The 27,257-nt window shown below is 36.6% G+C and overlaps 2 protein-coding genes across 5 annotated transcripts in view; one reads left to right on the forward strand and one right to left on the reverse strand.

Annotated features, from left to right (window-relative positions):
- Nucleotides 1-23,092, forward strand: part of tpk1 (thiamin pyrophosphokinase 1) — a 78,823-nt gene extending 55,731 nt beyond the window's left edge. For all 4 annotated transcript variants that reach the window (XM_055182082.2, XM_073863753.1, XM_055182083.2 and 1 more), the window contains exon 9: nucleotides 22,929-23,092. In XM_055182082.2, the coding sequence (XP_055038057.2) occupies nucleotides 22,929-23,071 (143 nt within the window). In that variant the 3' untranslated portion in view covers nucleotides 23,072-23,092. The remainder of the gene's footprint in view (nucleotides 1-22,928) is intronic.
- Nucleotides 23,093-23,148: 56 nt separating this feature from the next.
- sec61g (SEC61 translocon subunit gamma) lies at nucleotides 23,149-24,900 on the reverse strand. Its single transcript, XM_055182085.2, has 4 exons — nucleotides 24,741-24,900; nucleotides 24,043-24,142; nucleotides 23,490-23,592; nucleotides 23,149-23,302 (listed from the first exon to the last, which is right to left on the reverse strand). The coding sequence occupies exons 2-4, from the start codon at nucleotides 24,134-24,136 to the stop codon at nucleotides 23,293-23,295; spliced, it is 207 nt and encodes a 68-aa protein (XP_055038060.1). The 5' UTR covers nucleotides 24,137-24,142; nucleotides 24,741-24,900; the 3' UTR covers nucleotides 23,149-23,292.
- Between the last annotated feature and the right edge of the window lie 2,357 nt (nucleotides 24,901-27,257).

A 27,257-nucleotide genomic window follows, 5' to 3' on the forward strand; every position in this document is an offset into this window, starting at 1 on the left:
AACGCAATTACGTGAGGTTGCGCTGGCGCGTCACAGGACCGGAGATAAACGAGAAGTTGTGGTTTAAAAGTGCGTATGTTTTAGTTTTCTTGTCAAAAATGACAATCGTTTTTTGCTAGATAATACCCTTATAGCCTCGTTTGGGATCGTTTAGAGTCCTTTGAAACTGCAATTTTAAACTGCATTAAAACTGTTACATGTTGGGGTCCATTAAGGACTATTAAAATGAGGAAAATCATGGAATGTTTTCCTCAAAAAAACATAATTTCTTCTCGACTGAACAAAGAAAGACATTATGAATGACATGGTGGTGAGTAAATTATCAGTATTTTTTTTTTTAAGAAAATGGACTAATCCTTTAACCATAAAGCACGCCAACACATTGTATTATATAAAATACACAAAATAATGTTGTTTTCTAGCAATGAAATAGGTGTTCTTTAATAGTATAAGGCTCTTATCTTTGACCTTAACTTCTTGAATACATAACTTACTTATAGACAGTTTGGCACTTTTATCTAAAACAACTTACAGTAGACGCCTTATAGTGAAATCTGTAATTTAGTGCTTTTTTAAAGGTACAATGGTGATTGTCTCGATTCTCGCAGGGATTCAAGCAGTCTACCGACTACGAGCTCAGATCTTTAACACTACAATTCTCTTAATTCTCTATAATCTAATAAAAAATGTTAATCAAACAATTTAAAGCCAGATGCCAACTTCCCAACTAGCAATTTTGTGCTTAAAAATACAGGCTAAGTCCAAATAGCATCCCTTGTTAGCAAACGCTGTTTACACTAGCTCCGCCCACCAATGTCTTGGCCATGTTAGTAGTTGGATTCTTACTGATTGTATGGGGTGGACAGGTGTCTTTATGCAGCTAATGACCTCAAACAGGTGCATCTAATTTAGGATAATAAATAAAGTGGAGGTGGACATTTTAAAGGCAGACTAACAGGTCTTTGAGGGTCTGAATTCTAGCTGATAGGTAGGTGTTCAAAAAATTTGAATTGCAGCTGTATCATACAAATAAATAGTTAAATAATCATATATTGTGATTATGTCTCTCACAGTGGACATGCACCTACGATGACAATTTCAGACCCCTCGGTGATTTCTAGGTGGGAGAATTTGGAAGGTGGCAGGGTGTTCAAATACTTTTTTCCTCACTGTATCTGTGCAGGTGCATGTCAACTTATTTCACTAACCCTAACCTCTTCCCTAACCCCTTACCTAATCCTAACCCTTACAGTTCATAATACTCTAATGACAGTTAGTTGACGTATGGCTGCAAATAAATGAAAGTTAGTTGACATGTAGTTGCGAAGTTATTCATATTTAGTAGAATGTCTAAAGTGGACTATCAAAATAAAGTGTAACCGATTTTAGCGAGTCACATTTACATAATATTTACGATATATTTTCACAATGACCTGTAAACTAGCAGATGGTGTCTTCCAACTTCACATCAGCAGAGCAGAAATCTTTATTTATCTTCCGCTTCAGAAGTCAGTGTTTATATTTAAAACTTCATTTGTATTTGATTAAATTACGAAAGAGCACAAACATTACTACCAGGTGGCGTTCATAAATGTGAGATTTATAAAAGCCACATGTCATCTGTGAGACCTCAGAAAAAGCACCAAATGCGAACATAAAAATTACATAGCGCATATTTCGTCGCATCTCCTGATGCTGTGTTTATTAGCCTTGTTTTGTCTCATTACACCCAGCTCTCACACAGACTCCCTTGAGCGCGATAATGGGGGAATGTTAGGCAAAAATATATTCTGCCAGGGATAAACTGCCTGTAATCAGTTTTGTAATTTCCTGTATGAGTTTGAATCATTCTGCCTTTGGGGTTTTAGCATGTCTCATAAAAATGAAGAGCATTTTGTGTTTAAGTCCTACGTTCGGCATAAAATACTTAAGGGGTGTCACACAAGCAAGAGTGATGCTTTTCTGAATACCAACAGTTTTGTGAAGTATTTAATCTCAACACTCCAGGAACAAATTGTGCAGTTATTTTGTAGGTGTCTTTTCCACTAAATAGATATGTGAAAGTGTCTTTTTCAGTTCGGCTGTAAGGCACTTTGGATAAACGCGTCTGCTGAATGTAAATTTAGCAAATTATTAATTTCTGTACATTTTGCAGGTCATTAAGTTTCCAAAATCCAGTTGTATTATTACTGGATAACTTCTGTATCAGGCAGGGTTCCCACGGCTCCTTGAAAGTTTGTGAATCTGGGGGGGGATTCTAAGGCCCTGGGAAGTTTTTGAAAATATACATACATAGATACAGGTCATTGAAAGTGCTTAAATCTATTTTACGCAACAAGTTTTTTGAAAAAAATCCATATAATTCCCTGTGTAGTGTAGGATAATATCATAAAAATTTTTAAGCACACGTGCTAAGCTGTTTGCTTTAAATGCTTATATCTTCTGTATGCGAATGTTGATTTATACCAAAATGCTTTTTTGCATAGTTGTGTTTGACACATGAAAACGTCTCTGGTTTCGTATGTAACTGTTGTTCCATGAGAAGGGAACGAGACGCTGCGTCTCCCTTGCCATACTTCCTGCGTCCCTGTAACACCATCTTTGGCAATATTTCAGATAGTGATATACTTCCTGGCTACCGCATCACCCTGTCTTTGTCATTAAGCCTCACCATTGGTTGAATTTGATATACACATTCAGACGCACTTACCCCTGAAGGCGCCCCCAAAGTGTCACCGCAGTGACGCAGCGCGAGTTCCCTCGAAAGGGAACTGTAACAATGTATCTTAAAAGTATTCACAATGTAACCTTGCTCTCACTTGAAATGTGTCTCCACATTTAGTCCTTAAATTTGAGGGTATTGGACCTGGAAAGTCCTTGAAGTTAACTAAGGTGTGGGAACCCTGATCAGGATTAATATCAGGTTAATATTAGCTCTGTTTACTTTTTAAACTAAGCTGGAGGTTGGTATTGAAGCATTGCAGAGTTAAGTTGGTGAAAAATTATCTAACCAAATCCTGTATATTACACAGGGTTATTTAGTCATTGTTAGAACGCAAGCATGAAAACTTCATTCAGTTCTGGACCTAGACTTGTATAAGCAATAATTCATGTGCATTTAAAGTATGAACATAATCTGAAAATTGACATCACAGCTTGCAACATATTTGCATTCCTACTTGTCACGGAGTGTTAAATATTTCTGAGCGGAGCCAGGCCTAATTTTCTTTAAGATTTCATGGATTATTCATGACCACAAATGCATTTACTTAAATGCTAGTGAACGTATACAGATAATTTGCTGAAGCATGTCAGTTTTGCTCCTCACAATAGCCCGAGGCTGACGTACATTTAAACTTGCCGTGAAGGATTTCCACTTGCTTTCACTGGAGTTACTCCATTCACAGCTTTCTCTTGGGAAGCAGACCTGCCAAAAGCTTAACCATAAGCAACTTACCATTAGTATCTAGATAACACTTACAAACATCATTAACAAGTACTGTACAGTACACACGTGGTGTGTGTGGTAAATAAAATCTATGTGAATATATTATGTACCGTATAGAAAAGACACCATGCTAAGGTAAATATGGTGTGCTATTAACAAGAAGCAATGCAAGCTTGTGTTTATGTATGTGCATATACAGTAAGTTATTGGAGATAAGAAACCAAGCAAATATTCAGCTGAAGGCACAACTGCTGTATTACCTGGAAGTGTTTGCCTGTTCCCAAACCAACAGGTGGGCAATTTAAGCATATACGTCAAACTATCACATTATTACACGGCTTTCTGCAATACTTGGGTTTTAATTGGTCTATTGCAGTAGAAAATAAATGATACAATGATATTGCGGTAGACAGTGAAAAAATATATATATATATGGGATAATGTGCGGTCCTGATTACCTTTTTGTGTTTTTCTTTTTAAGATAATGACTGGCTATCTAAACATTATACCTAAAGTATTCTGAAAGTTTTTGTTTCGATAAATATATACTATTTTACCTGTTTACATTTTCTTCTTGGCAAACTTTATTTCATTTTATAACTCAGTGTAAAGTTATTACCTATACATCTGTCTACTTACTACACAAGTAAATTCACAAAGTAACTGCTTTGTTGTTATATGTAAAAGCAAAGCGGTATAATATGACTTTTGTTGCTTCATTTTATATCTAAATGTAAAGTTATTGGATCTGCCATTTTCCTACACTGTGAAAAAAGTTGGTTCAACTTAAAAAAGTAAGTTATATGTTTGCTTAAAAATTTACAGTTAATTCAACTTAAAGGAAAACACCACCGTTTTTCTATATTTTACTATGTTTTTACCTCAACTTAGACAAATTAATACATACCTATTTTTTTTATTTGTGCACTTAATCTTTGTGCAGTGCGTTGTGAATGTGTTAGCATTTAGCCTAGCCCCATTCATTCCTTAGTATCCAAACAGGGATGAATTTAGAAGCCACCAAACACTTCCATGTTTTCCCTATTAAAAGACCATTACACGAGTAAGTATGGTGGCACAAAACAAAACGTGGCGATTTTTAAGCAGAAAAAATGATAACTATATTGTATGGCGCAGTAACATCATCACTCCTGACTACTCCCCCTCTCGCTCAAACTTCTGTTAATATTATTGCGCCAGAGGTCAAAGTGCTGCAAACTAAGTGCTCTTACGCCATAAAATCGCGTTTTGTTTTGTGCCACCATTCGAACTCATGTAACTACACATGTAACAGTCTTTAAATAAGAAAAACATGGATGGCTTCTAAGTTCATCCCTGTTTGGATCCTAAGGAATGAATGGGGCTAGGCTAAATGCTAACACATTCACGACGCGCTGTACAAAGATTAAAGGCATGCATTGAATAAAGATAGGTATGTATTAATTTGTCTAAGTTAAGGTAAGAACCTAGTAAAATATTGAAAAATGCTGGTGTTTTCCTTTAAAAATATTAATTAACTCAAAAAAGTAAACTAAATTTTTTAAGTTGAATTAACTCAAAATTTACTTTTTTACTTTTTTTGGATGAACAAATCTTTTTTACGGTATACCAACATTATACTAACAGTAAAAAACAAAAAAATTTGATTTTCCAAAGATTTAGGTTGAGAAATAAATGTTTTTTTAGAGAATCTGAACTAGCAATATACTGTAGAGCTTTTACATGCATTATTCTCTAGTTGAAATCAGGGTTATAACCTCATAGCACAACTCACTCCAACCATTCAATTCAGTCTTTAAAAAAGAGTAGAAGAGCATTTGTAGCCCACATACGGAGGAATAATGCTCTTCTCCTCCTCAACAGCACCTCTGTGGATAATGACACTGCCAACAGAAACCCTGCTGACCTAAAATTGCAACCTATGCAGCGCAAAGTATTATGGTTCAGACTCTTCAGCATTATCTGTAAAGGTTTCTGGTGATAAGAACATAAGCATCGGTGCTTAGTGGATACGAGTTTCGTGTCCATTGAAAATCACGGTTTGACTGAGAGATGACATTGACGGCAATGGCTTCCTAGAGGTTATGGGTAATTCATTAAAGGCTGTTTAATGGATGCCTACTGTGGCCGCGAGTGATTTAGCACCTCAAACTCTCATTCTTGGTAATAGCGCTAGAATGGGATGACTTTACGGCCCATTACTGTTTCCTTGAGATTGCTGTAGGGGAGATATCAGGGCCAAATATTAAAGTTAGTCATCAAACCAGGAAAAAAGCTGCATTGCGAGATGGTAATCGCGTCGTCGTTTTGATTTTTGACAAGAACTCTGTGGAGCACTTGAAAATGGAGCTCTGCTGGTACCTTGGGAGACCTATAAAAATGAATATCAGCCCGGCCACACAATAACACTGTATGTACCGTTCTGTAAATTCACTTTAATGAGCCTTGAAAATGGCTGAAGTTGACGAACGTCTAGATCATTAAAATGAAGAGAACATTCACGCCCCACTTGCGACTGCATTTTTACTTCCTAATGTCACATGAGAGGAGATGGGTTTGGTTGTTGCTTTGTCAGTGTCTTTTATGCTAATCACACAGTAAGCCTGTAATGCTATATTTGTGTGTCTTTGTTGGGGGGTGTTGAATCTAATATAGGTACACTGTAAGAAATTAAGGTACAACAGCTGTCGCTGGGGTGGTACCACTTCAAAAAGTACACCTTTTTATCTAAATAGTACATATTGGTACTAGAGGTCTTCGTGGGTCCACTTAGATTTGAAAACCCGAGGTTCGACCCAAGTGGGTTCACGTGTGCCTCAGACACAAGTCGGGTATAATAATAGCAGCATCGGCCTTGGGTAATTTGAAATGATTGTGTTTTTGCCGAACGGACCCTAGACGACTCGAACTCACGTGTGTGCATCGATGCCCTTTTCCAAACCCTCCTTTGTTTACCAAGAGGTTAATTTATTGTCAATCAATTTTAAATGTACATTTTAGCGGTTACCTTGGTGTTGTCGTCAGATAACAAAGGAAAATAAATGAAGCAGCGGGCCAAATTGGTTGCGAGGCCACCGGGGTTTTTTTTTTCTGTCTGACTGGTGTGTGTGTGGGGGGGCTGCAGACTGCACACACGTCAGTGCCTTTCTTTAAAAAATATATTTTTAAAGATTTATGCATGTCGGGTTCGAGTAAAAAGTGATTCTGGTCTATTCGTGTTGAGTACATTTCTTTTGACCTCAGAAGACCTCTAATAACTACCTTAAATTGGTACCAAAATGTATACATATCTGTACCTAAATGGAACATATTAAAGGGACACTCCACTTTTTTGAAAAAAAGGCTAATTTTTCAGCTCCCCTAGAGTTAAACATTTGATTTTTACCGTTTTGTAATTCATTCAGCCAATCTCCTGGTCTGGCGGTACCACTTTTAGCATAGCTTAGCACAATCCATTGAATCTGATTAGACCGTTAGCCATTAGCATTAGCTTTGCGCTCAAAAATGACTCCACAATTATATTACGCAGTGGCCGAAAATAGTCCTCTTGGTAACTTTCAATAGCAGGGGACTATTGTCAGGCGCAGGCGTAATACCATTTCGCCTGCTGGAGCCATGGTACAGCAGCAAAGTCCTTGATTATTACGTCAGAATGAGAGTATAGTTCCTAGCCATATCTGCCTAGAAAGTTAGTACACGATGTAACTACAGAAGAGTCAAGTTTTAAATAGGAAAAATATCTATATCCTTTGGTTATTTTTGAGGATCACGCTAATGGTCTAATCAGATTCAATGCATTGTGCTAAGCTATGCTAAAAAGTGGTACCTTCAGACCCGGAGATCGTCTGAATGGATTCTAAAATGGTAAAAGTCAAAAGTTTAACTCTAGGGGAGCTGGAAAATTAGCATATTTTTTTCCCTTAAGACCTTTTTAAGGGTACCGTCCCAGTGACAACCTTTGTACGATTTTTTGGGACTTCTCTTTTTTCAAATCTTGACATTACTCTATTTTCCTTAGGACACCTCAGTGTAAGTTTGTGTAGGTGAGGGTAAAGTGGATAAGAAAAAAAATTATATTTTGACTGAATGAAAGTTTTGTCACGCAAGTACACGCAGCCCCATTAGTAAGGCTTAAAGCGATACTCCGACCAAATATCAAAAATTCCCTGTGATTTACTCAACCTCAAGCAATCCGAGATACATATCTCCGTCATGTTTAAAACAAACACATTTGGAGTTATTTTAGTAAATGCCCTTGCTCTTAGAACGGTAGGAAACGGGGATTAGGGAAAAAAGTCTGACTTTGAAGCCCAAAAAAGTGCATTCATCCTTCACAGAAGTAATCCAAAGGGTTAATAAAGGTCTTCTGCAGGTAATCAATGCAATTTTGTAAGAAAAATATTTTAAACTTTATAAACTATAATAATTAGCTTGTGAGTCCAAGATGGCGTTGTTGTCGAATTTCAGTTTTGTACCATTAACTCATTCACCGCCAGCCTTTTTGAGAAAAGTTGCCCACCTGCATTTTTGTGATTTTAACAAAATTTTAACAAAATTCCTTGCAGGAAAAATCATTTTCTATAAATATATAAACATACAAATTATATTAAATTAAAGAACACACCCTCTGCTTTCAAACAAACAATAAACAAACAAACAAACAAACAAAATGGGGAAAAAACGTTTCATTATATATTTACTTTTTCTACTTAATTTAACCACTGAAATATGGATATTTCTCTTCAAAAATACAACATTTTGAGCAAAAAGCTTAAAAAATTGCGTTTTTGTAAAGGAATTTATGTTAGAGATCAGACTCAGAATGACTATCAAACGTAAAAGCAGTTAAAATAACCATTAAATCTTTTTAACTTCCGTTTTTGATAAATTCGATTTGGCGCCATCTGGTGGATAAAATTACACTTTCACTTTGAAATTCGTCCAAAAAGGCATATTTATTAGTTAAATATGAACTCATAAATGACGAGATTACTCGTCAATGGCGGTGAATGAGTTAAAAGCTTGGAAGAGCAAAGACATTTACTAAAATAACTCCAAATGTTTTCTCCTGAAAGATGATGGACATACTGTATGTATCTCAAATATCTTGAGGGTGAATAACTCATGGGGTCATTTTGATATTTGGCTAGAGTACAGTGGCGGCTGGTGACTTAATTTCGTAATTTCAAAATATGTGTTCTGCGCTTTGAGAGATCTTATGTGCATCATGTGTCATGTCAAAATAAGTGCCTGCTGCAGACGCGTCTAAAGGATTTATGATAAAAGAGACACTCGCGTTTGCTAAATACTCGCATAATCTCATGCGTAATCAGAGTTTACTGTTAAGGGAGTGTCTTGCGTGTATTTTGTGAATGTGAGCATCTCTTTTATCATAAACAGTTTTGACGCGTATGCAGCAGGCACTTATTTTGACAAAACACGTGATGCACACAGGATCTCTTAAGGCGCAGAACACATATTTTGAAAAAAGGAACCATACACATGATCCTCCGAACACTTATTTTGAATTAGTGCCCCATGGATGAGGAGTCACGAGCCACCACCAATTTGTTCCTTTTTAACTCATACTAGATATAATTGAATATAGCGCAGCTTATAATAGGGATAATTACATTGATTAAGTTTTAATTCAGTTATGTGACAAATACTTTTCTCTCCAACTTTACGTTTTAATGCAGCTTTTGAATACAGTATGCGCGAACATAATAAAGAAAGTAATATTGGTCTGGAACAAGAAGACAGAAATGTTCATGTCTGGGTACATTATTTTTATTTCCTAAAGAGGACTATTGAATACATTAATTAAATCAAAACTACCTCAACACAGACATTGAGCTTTCATTTGAAATGTGGTTTCAGAACCTTTATCACACTGCCCTTTGAGTATGTTTTGATATATTGCTGTCGCATCAGGACATAAAGAGAAATTCTTCTGTTTTGTAGCTTTCAATTGTTCACCCCATGCCGACATCTAGCAGCAGTGCTTGTCTCTGTATCAGTAAAGACCTTGATGGTGGGTGGGCAGGATGACTATTCATAGTTTTATAACATACAATAAGATGCCATTTTGCTCTGGGTTTACCATATGATAAATCTGCAATGTCCTCCAGACTGAAGCGTTCGATGCATTACCATAAAGCTCTCAGCAGGGTAACGTAGAATAGTTGTCAGTGGTGTGTTTTTTACAGAACATTGGCCAATGTGAATATTTATTGTGATTGCGATGGTTAAAGTGTGTCATTTATAGCTTTTTCTGTCAGATTTCAGTTATTACCGTAAAGACCTTTGAAGGACAGAAGCTATTTTATGCATTTTTCACTGCAGGGAGATGAAAGGACAGCTTGTCTCCTTTTTGCTCTTATTTACTCTCACTCTCTCGTTTTGCTGACTTTTCATAGCTTTTTCCCAAGTCTGTGTCTTAAAGGAAAGATTTAAGATCGTCTAAGAGGAAATTACTGAATTCAAGCAACACATACACTTTCAAGAACGTGCCATGTTCATGACTGGAAGTCCATTCTCTCACCGCTCGATCTGCTATGTATAGCAGTTCATCTGTGACCCCTTCCAGAGCAAAAAACATGGAGATTGTAGGTTGGAAGTCATGAAGCTCATTGGTGTGGAATAATGGCTCTCAGATACTTCTGCTCCAACTCTGTCAGCTAGACCACCATCAGGGATTGACCACAGAGAGGAAAACCGTGCAAACATTAGCCATTCCTGCGCACACAGGGGGTGTATGGCTAAAAACATTAGTATAGATGTTTAAGGGAAATTGAGACACATGGGAGCCGTCCGTGTATGTGTGAGTACTCGCTCATTTGAAACGCGAGAGTGCTGAGACAGAAACGGAGGCCGCTTGCAAAAAGAGGATTTATGATCCCCGCACAGATGGACATAGAAGCAGCCGTATATACAACACGCTGCGGTGATGTTTTACTGAGACATAAAAACAATGTTTTTGCAGGTGGGACTGGAGATTTGCAATATGTGAGAGAGCTGTGAAACAAGTAGTCATGACAGGATGCATTGTGGGTAGTGATGTAGTCTGCCATCTACATCTAAAAGCATTTTAACAATATTTTAAACATATAATATGTGAGGAGTAATGTATAGGCAGCTGGTTGTTATCGCAGAAATAAGAGTCTTAATTTGTATAATTTGTAAATATAATGTCAAATATGTTGTTATGTGTTCACTCCACTTTTTTGGAAAATATTATCATTTTCCAGCTCCCTTAGAGCTGTTTTGGAATCCATTCAGCTGATCTCCGGGTCTGGCGGTACCACTTTTAGCATAGCTTAGCACAATCCATTGCAACTTTACATTTTCTGTCGTTCTTAGTACACGATCTAACTACAGAAGAGTCAAGTTTTAAATAGGAAAAATATCGACCATGCTAATGGTCTAATCAGATTCAATAGATTGTGCTAAGCTATGCTAAAAGTGGTAGCGCCAGACCCGGAGATCGGCTGAATGGATTCCAAAACGGTAAAAAAAATCAAATGTTTAACTCTAGGGGAGCTGGAAAATGAGTATATTTTTAAAAAAGTGGAGTGTCCTTTAACTCTTTCCTCGCCATTGACAAGTTATCTCGTCAATTAAGAAAAAAACATTTGCATGAAAAACGTGTTCCTGATGAGTCTTAGGGTAATCTGTAATATCGCTCATACCCAATTTTTTAAAAACTGAAGCAAAACATTATTTATTAATTTTATACTGTGTTTATGTTTTGATAATCGTTCTGAAGCTGATCTCCGAACAAAATTCCTTCCCAAAAATGCAATTATTTCAGCTTTTGCTAAAAAATATATTTTTGAATAAAAACACCCACATTTAAGAGTTAGAAAATAAATATAGGATGAAACGGTTTGTTTGTTTGTTTGTTGTTTGTTTGAAAGCAGAGGGTCTGTTCTTTCATTTGATATATTTGTATGTTTAGACATTTTTAGAAGAAAGTTTTATTTTTAACTTTTGAGAAAATCACAAAAAAGGTATCGGGCAACTTTTCAAAAAAAGGCTGGCGGGGAATGAGTTAAACTGTACCTGTCAAAATTATTTGTAGCATCTGGGTTACCGTGTGCTATTAGTTTTGAGCGGTTGTTATCTGGAAATAATAAACCTACAAATGTTGTAACTGGCCAATCAGAATCAAGCTTTCCAATGAGCCGTGTAAAAACTTTGACTTTAAAGGTTGAAAAAGCTTATTCTATATCAATGGTGCAAAAAACCCTTCAAAGCACCTTTACTTTTCAGAGTCATAAGTTGACATCTATAGAGGACTGATCTCTAGAGCAAGCCAGGGACGAGTACACCTGTGATCTTGCGCTCTCCAGCTTTTATTTTCTAACGTGCCTTCTAAAAATAGTATGTTTTTGTCAATACAGACTGAAACAACCTCATTGATTTTCAGTGTTTTGTTTGCTTTAAACAGATGAGAGAGGAGATAACAGAAAGGTTTGCCTTTGATACCTTATAGTATGATCGGACCAACAGGTCCCATCGAGACACAACACGTGCAGGCCCGCGATTTTTAAAAGTGTCATGTGAAGGTTTTCTTTGAGCGTTGCTGTTTTGATAGACCGTTTCTGTTTCTACCCCGATGGCTTTGGCTCTCTTTAACTCGTTTCAGAGTCTGTTCCCCCCTCCAATTCCACACCTCTGAATCCAGAAACCGATTAAAGATGTTTTATGGATCAAATTATGTTGAGGGATTTATGGGGTTTGGTGGTTAATGCGGGTTTGCTATAATTACCCTGCATGCAGCAGGTCGACTTTCCAGGTCGTCTGTTAAATCATTTACTAGGTGAGAATGAAATTCAGTATATTCTGTTAAATTAATAGCATGCTGTTACAAACCATTTTAGGCTACCCGCAGATATTATAATCAAACTCTGTCACGACATATATGAAAATTGATAGTATTAAAATTGTGCAGATCAAAGTCAAACTCAGCAAATTGGATTGTTGTATAATTAGATGCCTTTCTTTTCATTTTAATTAAAAACAACTCAATGCTAAACTCATTTGACATTGCATGTGTGCGTAATGAATTTGAAAATAGATACTTGTATACAAGAGCTTTTAAGTTAAAGGGGGGGGGGGGGTATTTCATGTATTTTTACAGTTTGGTTCCAAAACGCATTAAACGGCATTTAAAAAAATGAGTTACTGCCAAAATCAGTATTATATCAGGTCAGTATTTAAAAGTAACTTCTTAATTTTACGCAAAATACAATATCCGCCGTGTTACTCTGTAATCTTTTCTCCCTTTTTTCCCAAAACGCAATAAACGCCACTCCTCCTTTTCTGCAGAATGCAATAAATCCGCTCAACCAATCACAGCACACAATTCCACGCATTGTAAACAATAATGGCGGCGTGTTGAATACACACAGAATCCTAGTTTTCCTCATCTACTTTGTACTTCGTGATCAACAAACAAACAAAAACAAAATAATACTTTGTTAGCATTGATAAACCTGTGATGGTTTTCTGTGGCGGGGAAGAAAAGTAAGCCATCAACATCTAATTATTTACGCGACAGGCACTCGGGAGACGGAAAAATGCCGGCTGTTGCTTGTTCTCCAGACAGCATCAAGGTTCTGTCATGCTAACACATTAACCCCAGCAGATCTTATGAAAAACTTTCCATTATTTTACGCGAAGTTAACGAAAATCGAGCAGGACCAAACATTTTACTGCTGATCGCTGTCAAAAAGTTCAGCGACGACGTCCCAAGTATAACAGCAGCAATGAGTGTTCCTAATATGACAAAGTAAGTGTTTTGATTAATTTTTTAATCAGTGTATACCACTAGTCAACTAAATGAATATAACATGGCAAAAATGAATGCACATTTATATATTGATTAAATAGATTTATATATATATAAAATAATAATCCGTATTTATAATAAATCTTTGAAAATCAAATTATGGATTAGAATTTTTTGTGTTTTTATAACCTAAAGATGCTATGTGAAAGTTTATAACAGAAAATAGTGGTTTTCATCTTGTCACTTTCTTGGTATAGAAAACAAGTTTTAACCGAAATTAGTCAAAATGGATTTATTGCGTTTTGGAACCAAACTTTTCATTTACACAATTAAAGAGTTCGATTCGTAAACATGACCAAAGGTTCATTAAATCATTTGGACATATGACAGTGAGTATTTCTGTGCCGAATGCACTTCGTTGGGTTCGTAGAGGTTTAGGAAAGTTTTGTTTGATTAATGAATCTGTTGCGTAGTGGAATTTCTTATATGGGCACTTCAAGGAATAGTGCACAAGCACACACCAACCAAGAACCGACACGTCACCAAAGAAGTGTGTTGTTGTTTGTGAGGGAAATTTAGGCTGGGAACAATGGATATAGTTTGTTTATCCAGTTGTGCGTGTGTGTGCTGGATTTTGTTTAGGTAATTTCAAATGTCAACATTGGTTTTCAGAGATCATGGGCCCTGCCTTTAAAAAGGGCGGTCCCAACCATAAAATGTCTGTGTTTTGTTGGCAGTCGGCACGCAAGTCCATGTAATGATATACAAAACTAACATGTAGTGAGATAGTGGGATAATGTTTTGTGTGAGTTGCTTGCTAGCAAAGTCTTCAAACTTTGTCTGAACTATAGCGGTACAGCTGATCTGTCTTTTATAAATCTGATAAATCTAAAGACTCTTTGGATATATGAAGGATGTAATACTACTCTATATGTACTCAAGATTAACATAAGATTAGCAGAAACAGGGTGTGTTATGTGACCTTTAATCCCTTGTTTATGTTTTACATCAGAGGAAATGAAAAATCTGTCTGTTAAATCATTTTATCTAAAATCTAAACCTTTTCACCTACACTGGTAATACAAATAAATGATCTGTCCTCTCCGGCTGCGGTGTCACGTGATACAACAATCATTACTCCGCGTGCTCGTGTTGGTGAATCGATACAGTGTCATGTTGTGTAAATAATGGCAGCACAGGCCAAATAGATCGGAGTTAACGTCATTAGCCTACACAGACATAGGTCAAAACAGGACAAACGCCTGCTGTAGCAGCCACAAACCTGACAAAAAATAAACTGACCGAAATTGCATGTCGTTATTTTGAGGCGCATCCGTTTCCGCGAAGGTGTCAGAGATGCAATTACACGAAGGCAAATGGTCTTCCCGCAGCACGCACGAAAAGCTTCTTTTGAGGTCTTGAAAGATGTCAGGTCTCTTAATGGAACAATGCCTGACAAAACCTCCCGCTCCGCACCTTCACCTGCACATCAAAATGACCCCCAGCGGGGAAAGAGACCTCAACTCCATCAAAAATCAACCGACAGGTTTTGTTCCCGTCGGGAAAGAGCGTCTATCTCTCTTTTGCCCTAACAGTGCCGTGACAGTAAATCAAACCGGGCTAAATGCAATCCTACATTATGCTCACTGTTAAGGTAAAGTGTGCATGACTCAGCAGGCTTTAAAGCGCGAGCGTAACTTGTGATTGTTTGAGCGTCGAGGAAGAAGCGGGCAGGACTTTTTAATATGGAGCTGTCAAACGGATACCTGGCAAATCCCGGAGAGAATGTTTTTACTTGTTGGAGTCCCACTAGCGTCTTTTCCCGTTTCATTAATGTGCTCCTTAGCCCTGTGAGACACAACTTCTTGGCTCTGAATGTTAATGATGCTTTTAGGGGCTGAAAGATGTGTAAAGCGAAGATGCACTGTCAGAGATGCCGTAAGACTGAATCAAAAGAACAGCGAGTACGAAATGTCAGATGCCCAAGGCTGTTGAAAATCCTTTCAAATTACAAATACGGGCCGGTTTGGGTTTCTGTGTGTGTAAGCTTTAAAAGGTGTTAACTGTTGTTTGCTTTAAAGAGACAGAACAGAGGAATGGTTATCTGGTTCAACAAAATATCCGGTTTACTGCTTTCATATGTCAATGATGTTATTTACCACAGTAAATAATTAACTCTTTCTCATTTCAATACAATAATTCAGATATAGTAATTCAAGTTTACTCAAAGCACCTATCATGATGACTTTTAATTTGATCGTGATGTCATGGTAAAGCAGTATAGCCTAATGGAAGTTCAAAGTTCATGTAATTTGGACACACCCACTTTATGCCACAGTCACTAGCCATTTCTCAATATGCGTTCTTGTCTGTACTTGCATTTTTGTGGACTTGTGAAACGTCATCAGTCGCGGCCCAAGTACTGTTCCAATTCAAAGTTCGCATCAAGCCCAAGTTCACATAAAATCCTCGGATGTGTTCTTGATCCGCCCATTTTATCGAGGATGCATCAGAGGAGACTTGTGTGGACTTATGACAGCGAAGTTTCCCAGAATGCATTTCGCGTCAGGAGTTCGTTCTTCCGAGTCTGAACTTGCAAGTTCGAACTACGAAGGACACAAGTAAGAGTTTGGCGTACTTGGTATTGAGAAACAGCTTTTGTTTCTGCTCATCACTTCCCACCACGTACATTTATGCATTAGGCACATGCTTTTATCCAAAGCCACTTACAGTGCATTTATTTTGTACTGTGCATTGTTTCATTAGTGTGTTCTCTGGGATCAAACTCATGACTTCTGTCTAGCTATTATGGTATATATATATGGTGGTTTCTGTGTGAAGAACGTCTAACTAGTCCTCTGCTTTCCCTGACTGAAAAGCCAAAGTCTCACAGCACTTTATATAGATGTTAAGTTTTAGACAGAAAATACATTTATAAATAATAAATGCATGCATTATTCTTTCACATTTCAGGCTTTATCTTGCCATTTCTTTTAGTTAGGTGAGTATATCTGTTATTTTTGCTCACTGTCAGATGGTCAAAAAGGATGGTCCCAAGCTGTTAATGGGGTGTTACCCTTTAAAAGTACCATTTAGGTACAGATATGCATACTTTTGATACTAATATGCACTTTTTGGTATCAATATGTACCTCAGAGGTGCCAACATCAACTCAAATCAAGGAGCGGTTTCCCGGACAGGGATTAGAGTCCTACCTAGACTAAAATAAATGTAAAAGCTGTCCAAACTGAAAACAACTTGCACTGACATATCTTAAAAAACATGAGTGCCCTTTGTTTTGCCTTTAAATGCACACAAGTTATGTTTTTAGTATGGCATGTTCGTTAAAACTAGTTATATTTCCTAATTAAACTAAGGTCTAGTCCTGGCTTAAGCTAATCTCTGTCTGGGAAAAACCACCCCTAAATGTCCACACACAGCTAACGCACACTGATGATATAAGTATGAATTTGACCTCAAATTGTGCAGACTGAGGAGGTGTGATAGTACTTTTCAAAGTGAACCGATTTAGGATAATCGTCAATCAAAAAATATAAAATCCCAGACACTAGCATAATAAGAAAACATTTGCATTTGCAAGAACCTTTTTGTTCTGTAAAAAAATATAAATGTAGTTGTTAAAAAGCTATTATAGGTAGTGTGCAGAAATCCCTGTTTGTCATCTCATAATGTTCGTAATCATTGCTAAGTACATTAAAAGTTTTGTTTTACCTTGATGTCAGTTTCTTGTCACCTTAAAGGATTAGTCAATTTTCTTAAAAAAATCCAGATAATTTACTCACCACCATGTCATCCAAAATGTTGATGTCTTTCTTTGTTCGGTCGAGAGGAGGTTGTGTTTTTTGGGGAGGACATTCCAGGATTTTTCTCGTTTTGGTGGGCTTTACTGGACCCCAGCACTTGTTAGTTTTGGTGCAGTTCAAAATTGCCATTTAAAGGACTCTAAACGATCTCAAACGAGACATAAGGGTCTTATCTAGTGAAACTATTGTCATTTTTTGCAAGAAAAATAAAAAATATTCACAACCACAACTTCTCCTCTTTCTTCGACGTGCCAGCGCGACCTCACGTAATATGTCATCACGTCAAGAGGTCACGGATGACGTATGCGAAACTGCGCCCCAGTGTTTACAAGTGTGGAGAAAGAGGACCATTCTGACGTTGTTGTATGTTGAATGATACTAATAAATGTCTTTGTGTCAGTTTATTGTTTAAAATGGTCCGCAAATGTGCGTTTCATTTATGTAACACGTGACCTTTCAAAATCATTACGCATTACGTCAGGTCGCGCTGGCTCATCACACAGCTGGTGCAAGACGAGAAGTTGTGGTTTAAAAGTGCATATTTTACATTTTTCTTGCCAAAAATGACAATCGTTTTGCTAGATAAGACCCTTATGCCTCTTTGGGATCATTTAGAGTCCTTTGAAACTGCAATTTTAAACTGCATTAAACTGTTAAATGTTGGGGTCCATTAAAGTCCATTAAAATGAGAAAAATCCTGGAATGTTTTTCTCAAAAAAACATAATTTCTTCTCGACTGAACAAAGAATATATTTTGCGTGACGTGGTGGTGAGTGAATTGTCTGGGTTTTTTTAAGGAAGATTGACTAATCCTTTAAAAACCATAAAACAAACCGGCTCCATTTTTCATGTCTGCACTTTTTTCCACCTTCTCAAAAGGTTTTACATCCTCAACCAAAGTCTAAAAGACAAACTAGTGATTATTCAATGTTGTTACATTGTTTCTCATGAGAAATTTATGTATAGGTCGTGCTGTTTGAAAGAGGAGACCTGTGCAGGTTGAGTTTTTATCAAAACCAAATATGAAATGGATAAACATAGACTCATTTGTTCAGTTTTGTCTGCACACTTCATTGAGGCATATTCACTTTATAAGGCAATGAATGTATAACCTTGGCCCTCATGAAGCCTTGTGCAGTTCAGACATATGTGAATGGAAATGCTGAAACATTTTCTTTTCTTTGCAGTCTAGTCAGCCTACGTCCCGGTTTCCAGCTTCATTGTTTTAAATTTAGGTTCTTTATGACTGTTGTCAAGATGTCACTATGGCGTCTCGGTTTAAAGAAAACGTAGCACAGTAACCAACAAATTCAGACCACACACACTTTTTCCTCCCAGAAAACCAAAAAAAAATATTTTCCTGTAAAAAAAAGGCGACTTGTAGGAAACTCAGGCACAGAGGCTCTGTTATCTGAAGGACGAATTAGCATCGAGTTGTCACCTCAGCCTTGTAACCTCCCTCCAATGAAGCCATAAACATTTAATAGAAACGCTATCAATGCACACCAGATGGCAAGTACAGCAGCACACCTCACCTTATGCGATAAGCACAAATTTTTGGGTACAGTTTTCGCCTCGAAATGATTCGCCGTGACTCAGTCCCGTGACTATAGCGTGTTTTCAACCCGGTTCGTCTCTGGAGCTCCGTGTAATTTGTTCGGTAAATATTGGGCACTTAAGCGAAGTACATTGGTTCTGGAAAAGCAATTACTGCATGCAAACATCTTCATTGTTATCAATAACGGCCACGCATTAATTTCTGCTCCTGCCACAGCGTCAGATATCGATCTGAATCCGGCTGAGGGGATTGCTAATGAAGTTTACTGGATAACCCTGAGAACCAGCTTTGTGCTGAAACCAGCCTCATTATACATGCATAAGACCAACTCACCATTCAAACCTTGATAACACTCATTTTAATACAAAGGTGGAATACTAAAAATGCTTCCAGGTGAGATTGAAAGACGAAGTGCCATTTAAATGAAAGACAGCAGAAAGAACATTTTCTACCTCTGATCCTCCAAATCAATTAGCAGCTTAGTATTAAAGGTCACCTGATATGGCATTTTTTTAAACATATTAGTCTCATGTGTCCCCAGACTGTGCCTGTGAAGTTTCAGGTCCAAATACCCTGTAGATCATTTATTATACAATGTTGAAAAGGCCTCTTTTTGGGTGTGCAGATAAAAGTGCTTTTTTGTGTGTGTCTCTTTAAATGGAAATGTGCTCCTGCCCCCTCCCTGTTTACTTTTGGCTACACCGAAAAAATACATTATAATAAGACAAGCACCATACATCATTGCTCATATTGAACCTGCGGTAATGAAGTACAGTATGTAGAGGATTTAAAATAAATCCTAATGCCCAATTTATGGTCCCACGTAGGTAGCCGCAGCTACGCCATAGGCTATGCGCAGCCTGATATGCACCCCTGGCAAAAATTTAACAACGCGTCAATTCTAATGAGCGCTTAAAGGGACACTCCACTTTTTTGAAAATATGTTATTTTTCCAGCTCCCCTAGAGTTAAACATTTAATTTTTGTCGTTTTGGAGTCCATTCAGTCGATCTCCGGGTCTGGCGGTGCCACTTTTAGCATAGCTTAGCATAATCCATTGAATTTGATTAGACCATTAGCATGGCGCTCAAAAATAACCAAAGAGTTTGGACATTTTTCCTATTTAAAACTTGACTCTTCTGTAGTTACATTGTGTACTAAGATCGACAGAAAATTAAAAGTTGTGATTTTCTAGGCAGATATGGTTAGGAACTATACTTTTATTCCGGCACAATAATCAAGGACTTTGCTGCTGTAACATGGCTGCATGAGGCACAATGATATTACGCACTGCCCGAAAGTGGTCCCCACTGGTAACTTTCAATAGTAGGGGACTGTTTTCGGGAGATGTGTGGTGTCGTTGCGCCTGCGGCGGTCATGTTACAGCAGCAAAGTCCTTGAATATTACGCCAGAATGAGAGTATAGTCCTAGCCATATCTGCTTAGAAAATCGCAACTTTTGGTTTTCGGTCGGTCTTAGTACACAATGTAACTACAGAAGAGTCAAGTTTTAAATAGTAAAAATATCAAAACTCTTTAGTTATTTTTAGCGCGATGCTAATGGTCTAATCAGATTCAATGGATTATGCTAAGCTATGCTAAAAGTGGTACCCCCAGATCCAAAGTTCAGCTGAATGGATTCCAAAACTGTAAAAATCTGTTTAACTCTAGGGGAGCTGGAAATGAGCACATTTTCAAAAAAAAAGGGGTGTCCCTTTAACTATGGTGTTTGGATGGCTGTGGGCGGAGTCTGTGCAAAGTGACATCAGTTTGCTGAGAAAATGCCAACAGCTTGTCTCATGACACTGTTGAGGTTTTACAGGGATTAAAAAGAAACAGTAGGAATGGCTTACAGTGCATTACAAGGTATTTATTTGTATCAATCTGCATGTAAACCCATGACATTTTGCACTGCTAACGCAATGCTTTACCACTGAGCTATACAGGAGCACTTTAATGTAATCAAAGGAAAGATTAAAACAACCCTTAGATTTGCTAAGGCACCCAGGCCATCTAGGGATAATATCATAGATACTTGAGGGTTGGCTCTTGTGCATAGAAATGCACTGAAATACATGCAAAACACTTAAGCAACCATATAGAAACATCCTATAAACCACTCAGAAATCCTTATTACCTGGGTGGCGTTGTTAAAGTAACAGTTTTTAAATAGATATTATATGAATAGACTCTGCAGAAGTCCCATAGGTGTGCTCGTCTGTTAATGTCTCTGCGTGTCTATGCTGATGGGTTTCCAGCAATCTGCTGTGATGTAACTTGGCAGGAAATGTTTCTCCAGCCTGAGAGTCTTGCTTTGTGTCTGCATCCACTGCGTCATATCTGCTATCATCTTCTTACATCTTTATCAGACAAACAATAACTCCAACCTCCACTGTCTGCCACATTCATTTGCTACTTAATTTTTATACAAGCGTATGATACGAGCGTACTAAGACTCCAGCTGCAACTATTGGAGTTACTTAAACTACAGAAATAACAACTAAAACTGCAATTACTCTTTCTCTGACTCTAAGTTGTGTGTCATCTTTCAGTTTAGGTTTTCCAAAGATTTACATAAAGATGTAATGAGAAGGTAAATGAAAGTAAATATGATTCATTCTGCTAGTTTATATGAGAATATAAGGCTTCGTGTTCAATTCAAAGATCAATTTATAAGCACCACCTTATTTCTGAAATAGTGGATGACATGTTATATTTTAATATAAGTGCGTTGTCGCCACCACTGGTCATTTTGTGAACTGCAGGAGATTTTATGTTATTTGAGATTCTTCCTTTGACTTCATTTCTCTTTTCTGCACTAAATGTGTGTCTGTAAGATGTTATTCGTGGTAAACGAAAGCAAATTGCAAAGTTTAGTCAGTGCAAACGATCTCTCAAGCTTTTGGTTAAAATTGGCTTTGTGCAATCATTCACACTTGATTAACTGTGAGTACTTCAGTTTAGTGAAAATGTGTCTGTTTGTTTGTTGTTTGCTACTCTGATAGGACTACAATTGAAGTCCTTGAGACTTTGAAGTTCTTTCAGTAGCCTTAAAATATATCAATTTTGCTTTATTTACCCATTTTATTTACTTTTATTTACTTTATTGATCACGTGTTTTATTTATTATTGAGAATTATAAACTCTTTCTTAATGATGAATTGAGACCAACCAAATATATTTTTTTTTACATTTGGCCATAGTAATCATGACTGAGATATTATACTTGTCTTTTTAGCTTTATGTATAAACTTAGTATATATTTTAAAAATAAATTTACTTGTTTTTGTTCTGTAATCTAAATGAATTCAAAAACAACTTGAGCAATAAATATGCAAAATAATCCAAACAAGCAAAATTATAGCAGCAGTCTTAATGCCTGCTTGGCCAAACAAATTAGTTAAACAAATCTTAGACTACATGTTGTTTTTAGTCACTTATACACTTGTGTAAAACACACCAAATCCTTCGAAATATCTTACGGCATTTTTAATGAAGTAGTTGATGCAAACCTATGGTGCAACAGACAATTTATTCCAGTGCAATGCCGTTTTGCCACTGGAGGTCACTGCAGCACCAATTATTAAAAGAATTATTAGAAATTTCTAAGAAACAAGACTAAATCTGTTTCTGTAGACTAAATCAAATTATTGCACTCAAAAAAAAAAAATGTGTCTTATGTTGTCGTTTCAAAAGATTACAAAATCACAACCAGTGTGTTGTTCAATATCCTGGTGTGGGCAATAATCCTTCAGTCTCACGTATGCTTCAATGGCCTCACTTGAATGACTTCAAGCGTGTTTATTTCTAAAGGGACCACCAACAGAAATCCTAATTTGGTCAAATACCACCCAACAGGTAAACACCTTGTATTTGACCAGGGAATGGGTTTGTCAAACACACATAACATGCTCAATGATCGAGAGAAATGTCTTTGTTGCTGGATGGCTGGAGTTAGTGAAGTGAGGTTGCATTGAACTCTCTCTGGCACCCATATTACATCACTCCTGCTGTTCTGAATGAGACCCAGAGGAAACACTGCAGTTCCCACAAAGTTATGTTCACTCGCCCCTTCACTTATTATAACATCTCCACAAGTGCCAGGTTCGGCGCGAAATCTCAAGTGGCCAGCTTTATTAAAAGCACAGCGATAGTTTATTGAATTCAGTGTATTCATAATTGTCCAAAGCTTGTGGTGGCCAAATTATTTTTTTGCACTTCCATCTTTACATCAATAATCCTCTCTTAATAAGCCATCTGGACTGCACTCCAGGACACTTACATGCTTTTGTATTTTTTCCAGACAATCAAGTATTGGCTTTTGGAGAGCTGGTAAGCACATCCAACACTTATGAGGACCATGACCCCACAGAAGGCAGAAAACTTGTGACAATCACAACTAAAAAGCCACTTTTATGGAGTATGGGAATTAAAAAGAAGTTATGAATAAAGCACCCAAGAACCCGATCCTTTAAAAGTGCCTTTTGTTCAGCACTAATGATTTTATTAACAAAGACATTGAGTAGTGTAACCTTTGATTTATTAACACAGCCAAATAGAAATGTCAACACACAAAAAAACTATTTGTACAAATTTTCGCATTTAATCCATTATCAAACATCGTTCCAGGCAGTCAAGGGTCCGTATGGGTTCACAAGTCAGTTGATTTAGCCACCACTGTAAAAAAAATTGTTGTTTTAAATAGCAATAAAAGACTGAATGCCACAATGTATTATTATATCTGTACACTTGAAATAATCTATCATTTGAGGTTCAATGTATTTTAGTAATACAGTAGACATGGTTTTCATGTGATTAATTGCCTTTCTTAACTCCAATAAAATGAGAATAATCAAGAACTTACACAATGATGTTGTTGATGGGGATGTGGATGAGTTTGACAAAGAATCCAATGAAGCCCATGATGGCAAATCCAATTGCTGTGGCCATAGCAATCTTCTGGAATTCTAAAACACAGAGATTATAAAAGAAAGTTAAAATGTAGTCATGTTATCATAATTGTGAAACAAAAACATGACACTTCAATAAACTAAATTAAATACAATATATACAGTCTGTTATTTTAAGACTAAAGGTTCAGAAACAGAATGCATGTTTTGATTATCCATGTACAACAAATGTAAAGGCAATGTATTTATTATATACATACTGGATTATTTTTAATGGTGTACCTTTATCGGATATGTAATATTTGCAAGTTATCTTCTATTATTATAATAAAAATATCAATATATCAAATTTTCCTATATACACACACATTTTTTATATATATATATATATATATATATATATATATATATATATATATATATATATATATATATATATATATATATATATATATATATATATATATATATATTAAATATATAAAGAAAACATAGGTCCAGACATACCTTTTCTGTCTGGTTTTGTGCATCTTTTGACCAGTCTGATGGAGTCCTTGACGAACTGCCTGCTGGGCTCCACGAACTGCATAACCTGATCCATTCTTAACTAAAACCAAAGAGAACAGAACCAGATCAGAACAATGACTACACATTAGCATGACCTGATCAGATAACCCTGACCTGAGATCAGAACAAGGATCACAACCGGTTCAGCTTTAGCACCCATGATCTATCTGCATCCTAACGTTACATATCCATAAAATATAATTATTTAAATGAAACCAGTCATACAAAACAAGTTTCATCACTGTGTCACTTAGTTGACTAGAAGTCGTCTTTAATGATCACGACAATGAATTTAATGTAAGGTTACTGACTGGCTAATTGTATTAGCACGGTTTGCTAGTTATCAAAGCTACACACCCTTTACACGGCATAAACATTTAAAAATATAGTTTCATTGATTTGTTAGCTGATCTAAAAACTAGTAAAACACAAGTATCTTACATATTAAAAAAGTCAGATTAAAATAGTGATCCTATTTGATCTAATCAAAAGACAGAAAGGCTGTTTACGCTAAAAAAGATCAGATGAGACACGTCTCCAGTAAACGCACTATATGGATCTCATCTTAAAAGCTACATTCTTTAGTTAGCATCAGCACAAAGCATTGAAAACTTAAACATGTAGAGAACGACACTTACCTGTGTTAACAAATCAAAAGATGAAGACGAAATGGTTCAGCTTTCTGTATAAACTGACTCCGCTATGCTTAAAGCCACGTAGATTTAACTGCGGAAAGACTGACGCAGCTTTCAGAGCCGCGCATGCGCACTGTCACACAAATGCTGCTCACAATGACGCGATCAGTGCCATCTAGCGACTGGAGGATAGATTACAAGCACATGTCCACCTCATCTTCTTACTGTAGACGTGGACAAGACCATAGATACATATCTATGGACAAGACACCGAGTTAAAGCAGTTGAGTTCCGGGGTAAAAAAAGTGAATTTTGTGAAAAAGTAAACCTAGGTTTACCTAACTAAACTTCATATATGCAGTAACGGTCAAAAGATTAATGTTTCTTATGATCATCAAAATGTATTTTTAAATAAAATACCAAATACCTTAGTTTTAAGTGTATCAAAATAAACTACAAAATACAGCAGACACAATATATATCAAAATACACTACTGTATATTTTAGTTTTTGAAAATACTAAATACTAAAAAAAAAAAAAATATATGTAAAAAAAAATTACATTGATTAGACAATATGAAGGCATTTTCATCAACCCTATCAAAAACAAATTACAAAATGCTATTTTGTATTTGAAATGCATGTATCAAAAATACTACCCATCCCTGTCTGTAGGTGTATGCTTACAGTAGCCTACGTGTTTGAAATTATTTTATGGATAATATATATATATATATATTTTTTTCATTAGAAAACTAAAATTTAGCTTAAAAATGTTTTTGAAATTAATTTGGACTGAATAATGAAGAAAAGGCAGCCAATAAGTAAAGCCCAGGAAAGATTTAAAAGCATTTTAGGGTGAACCCCAAGAATCTGCTTTTTTAAATGCCAAGAGTACATTTTTAAAAATAGGCAATGGGTGGCTATTTAAAACATCTATTATTCCATTGTTTTGATTAGTTTTAAAAATGCGGGGAAAAAACGCAGTAAAAAATGGGAAAGTGATCCTAAACTTTAAACTGTACTGTATAGCCCCCTCACGGTTCACGTCACATGCTGTTCCCACTGCGCATGTCGTGGTCAGAAAAGTCATTACAGCAGATTGAGTTGCGTATTATTCGGTATCGTCAAAAATGCCTACTTACGTCGTGGGCTGTGAAAATTGCACCTGGTCTTCCGTTAAGTTTTCGCGATTCATGCAGAATCTCAAAAACAAAAAAATACAACATCTGCGGCTGCAAGCAATTAACGTGCAGACTGGGACAATGCAAAGATCAAAGAGGCTTGTGTAGTGCTCACTTCATTTGATGTAAGTCATAATTTTTCAGCGCTGTTAGATTAAATTATAAAGCCTGGATGGTATGAACAGTTTGACCCCATGCTGCGCACGCACCCGATAGTCATTAAATGTTTACAAACCTTGAAGGGGTCTATAAATTGTGACAATGATCCTGACATATATATGCATTTTTACCAAATGTGGGAATTACGGAGCCTCTGGGGGGACATGGAGCAAAAATCAAATAGTTTAGTTTTGCGTGCGCACGTGAAACTATCGCATTTAGTTTCGCGTGTGCACATTAAACTTTCGCGTGGGCACGTGAAACCTTCACGCGCGCACGTGAACTAAAAGCGAAAGTTCAATGTGTGCACACGATAGTTTCCCGTGTGCACACGAAACTAAACTTTTTAAAAAATTCTGCATGTGAGCACGCGAAAGTTTCACGTGAGCATGCAAAGTTTCATGTGAGCACATGAAACTAAACTTTCGATTTTTTTACTCCAATGTCACCTTAAGGGCTCGGTAGATTTTTGAACAATTTAGGTAAGCAATTCTACGGAGCCCCAGCAAAAATTAAATAAAGTTTATTTTCGCGTGCGCATGTAAAACTATCGCATTTAGTTTCGCGTGTGCACATGAAACTATCGCACGCGCAGTCGTGCATGTGAAACTTTCGCGTGCGCACGTGAAACTAAAAGGGAAAGTTTAATGTGTGCACATGATAGTTTCACGTGCGTACGTGAAACCTAACTTTAAAAAAAATTCTGCAGATGAAGGTTTCACGTGAGCACGCGGAAGTTTCACGTGAGCACATGAAACTAAACTTTTGATTTTTTTTACTCCAATGTCACCTTAGGGGCTTGGTACAATTCATCGTTTTTTTTTTTTTTTTTTGCTTTGAGTATAACTATTCTGAAGTATGTTCACCTTAGTAGTGTGCTTCAAAGTAAAATTTGCATTTAGAGGATAAAAGCATTTAAACTAAATGCCATTGGTCAATTTAAAAGAAGAGGAGCCACTAACTTCCTTTCAAGTTACTTTAGTTTAACAGTCCACAAGCAGGCAAAGTATATTTTTTAATAACGCATTTCTTTTTGTTAGGAAAAGGCAAAACATCAACTGCAAAAAATTATATCAGGGAAATCATTAGCAATTTTCTTCAGTTCATTAACTATAGCTATTCCTAAAAAACTGAATGCAAATACATATCATAGAACGAATCAGTAGACCAGAATACA

The sequence above is a fragment of the Misgurnus anguillicaudatus genome, chromosome 25 (assembly GCF_027580225.2).
Source record: "Misgurnus anguillicaudatus chromosome 25, ASM2758022v2, whole genome shotgun sequence".
Taxonomy (NCBI): domain Eukaryota; kingdom Metazoa; phylum Chordata; class Actinopteri; order Cypriniformes; family Cobitidae; genus Misgurnus; species Misgurnus anguillicaudatus.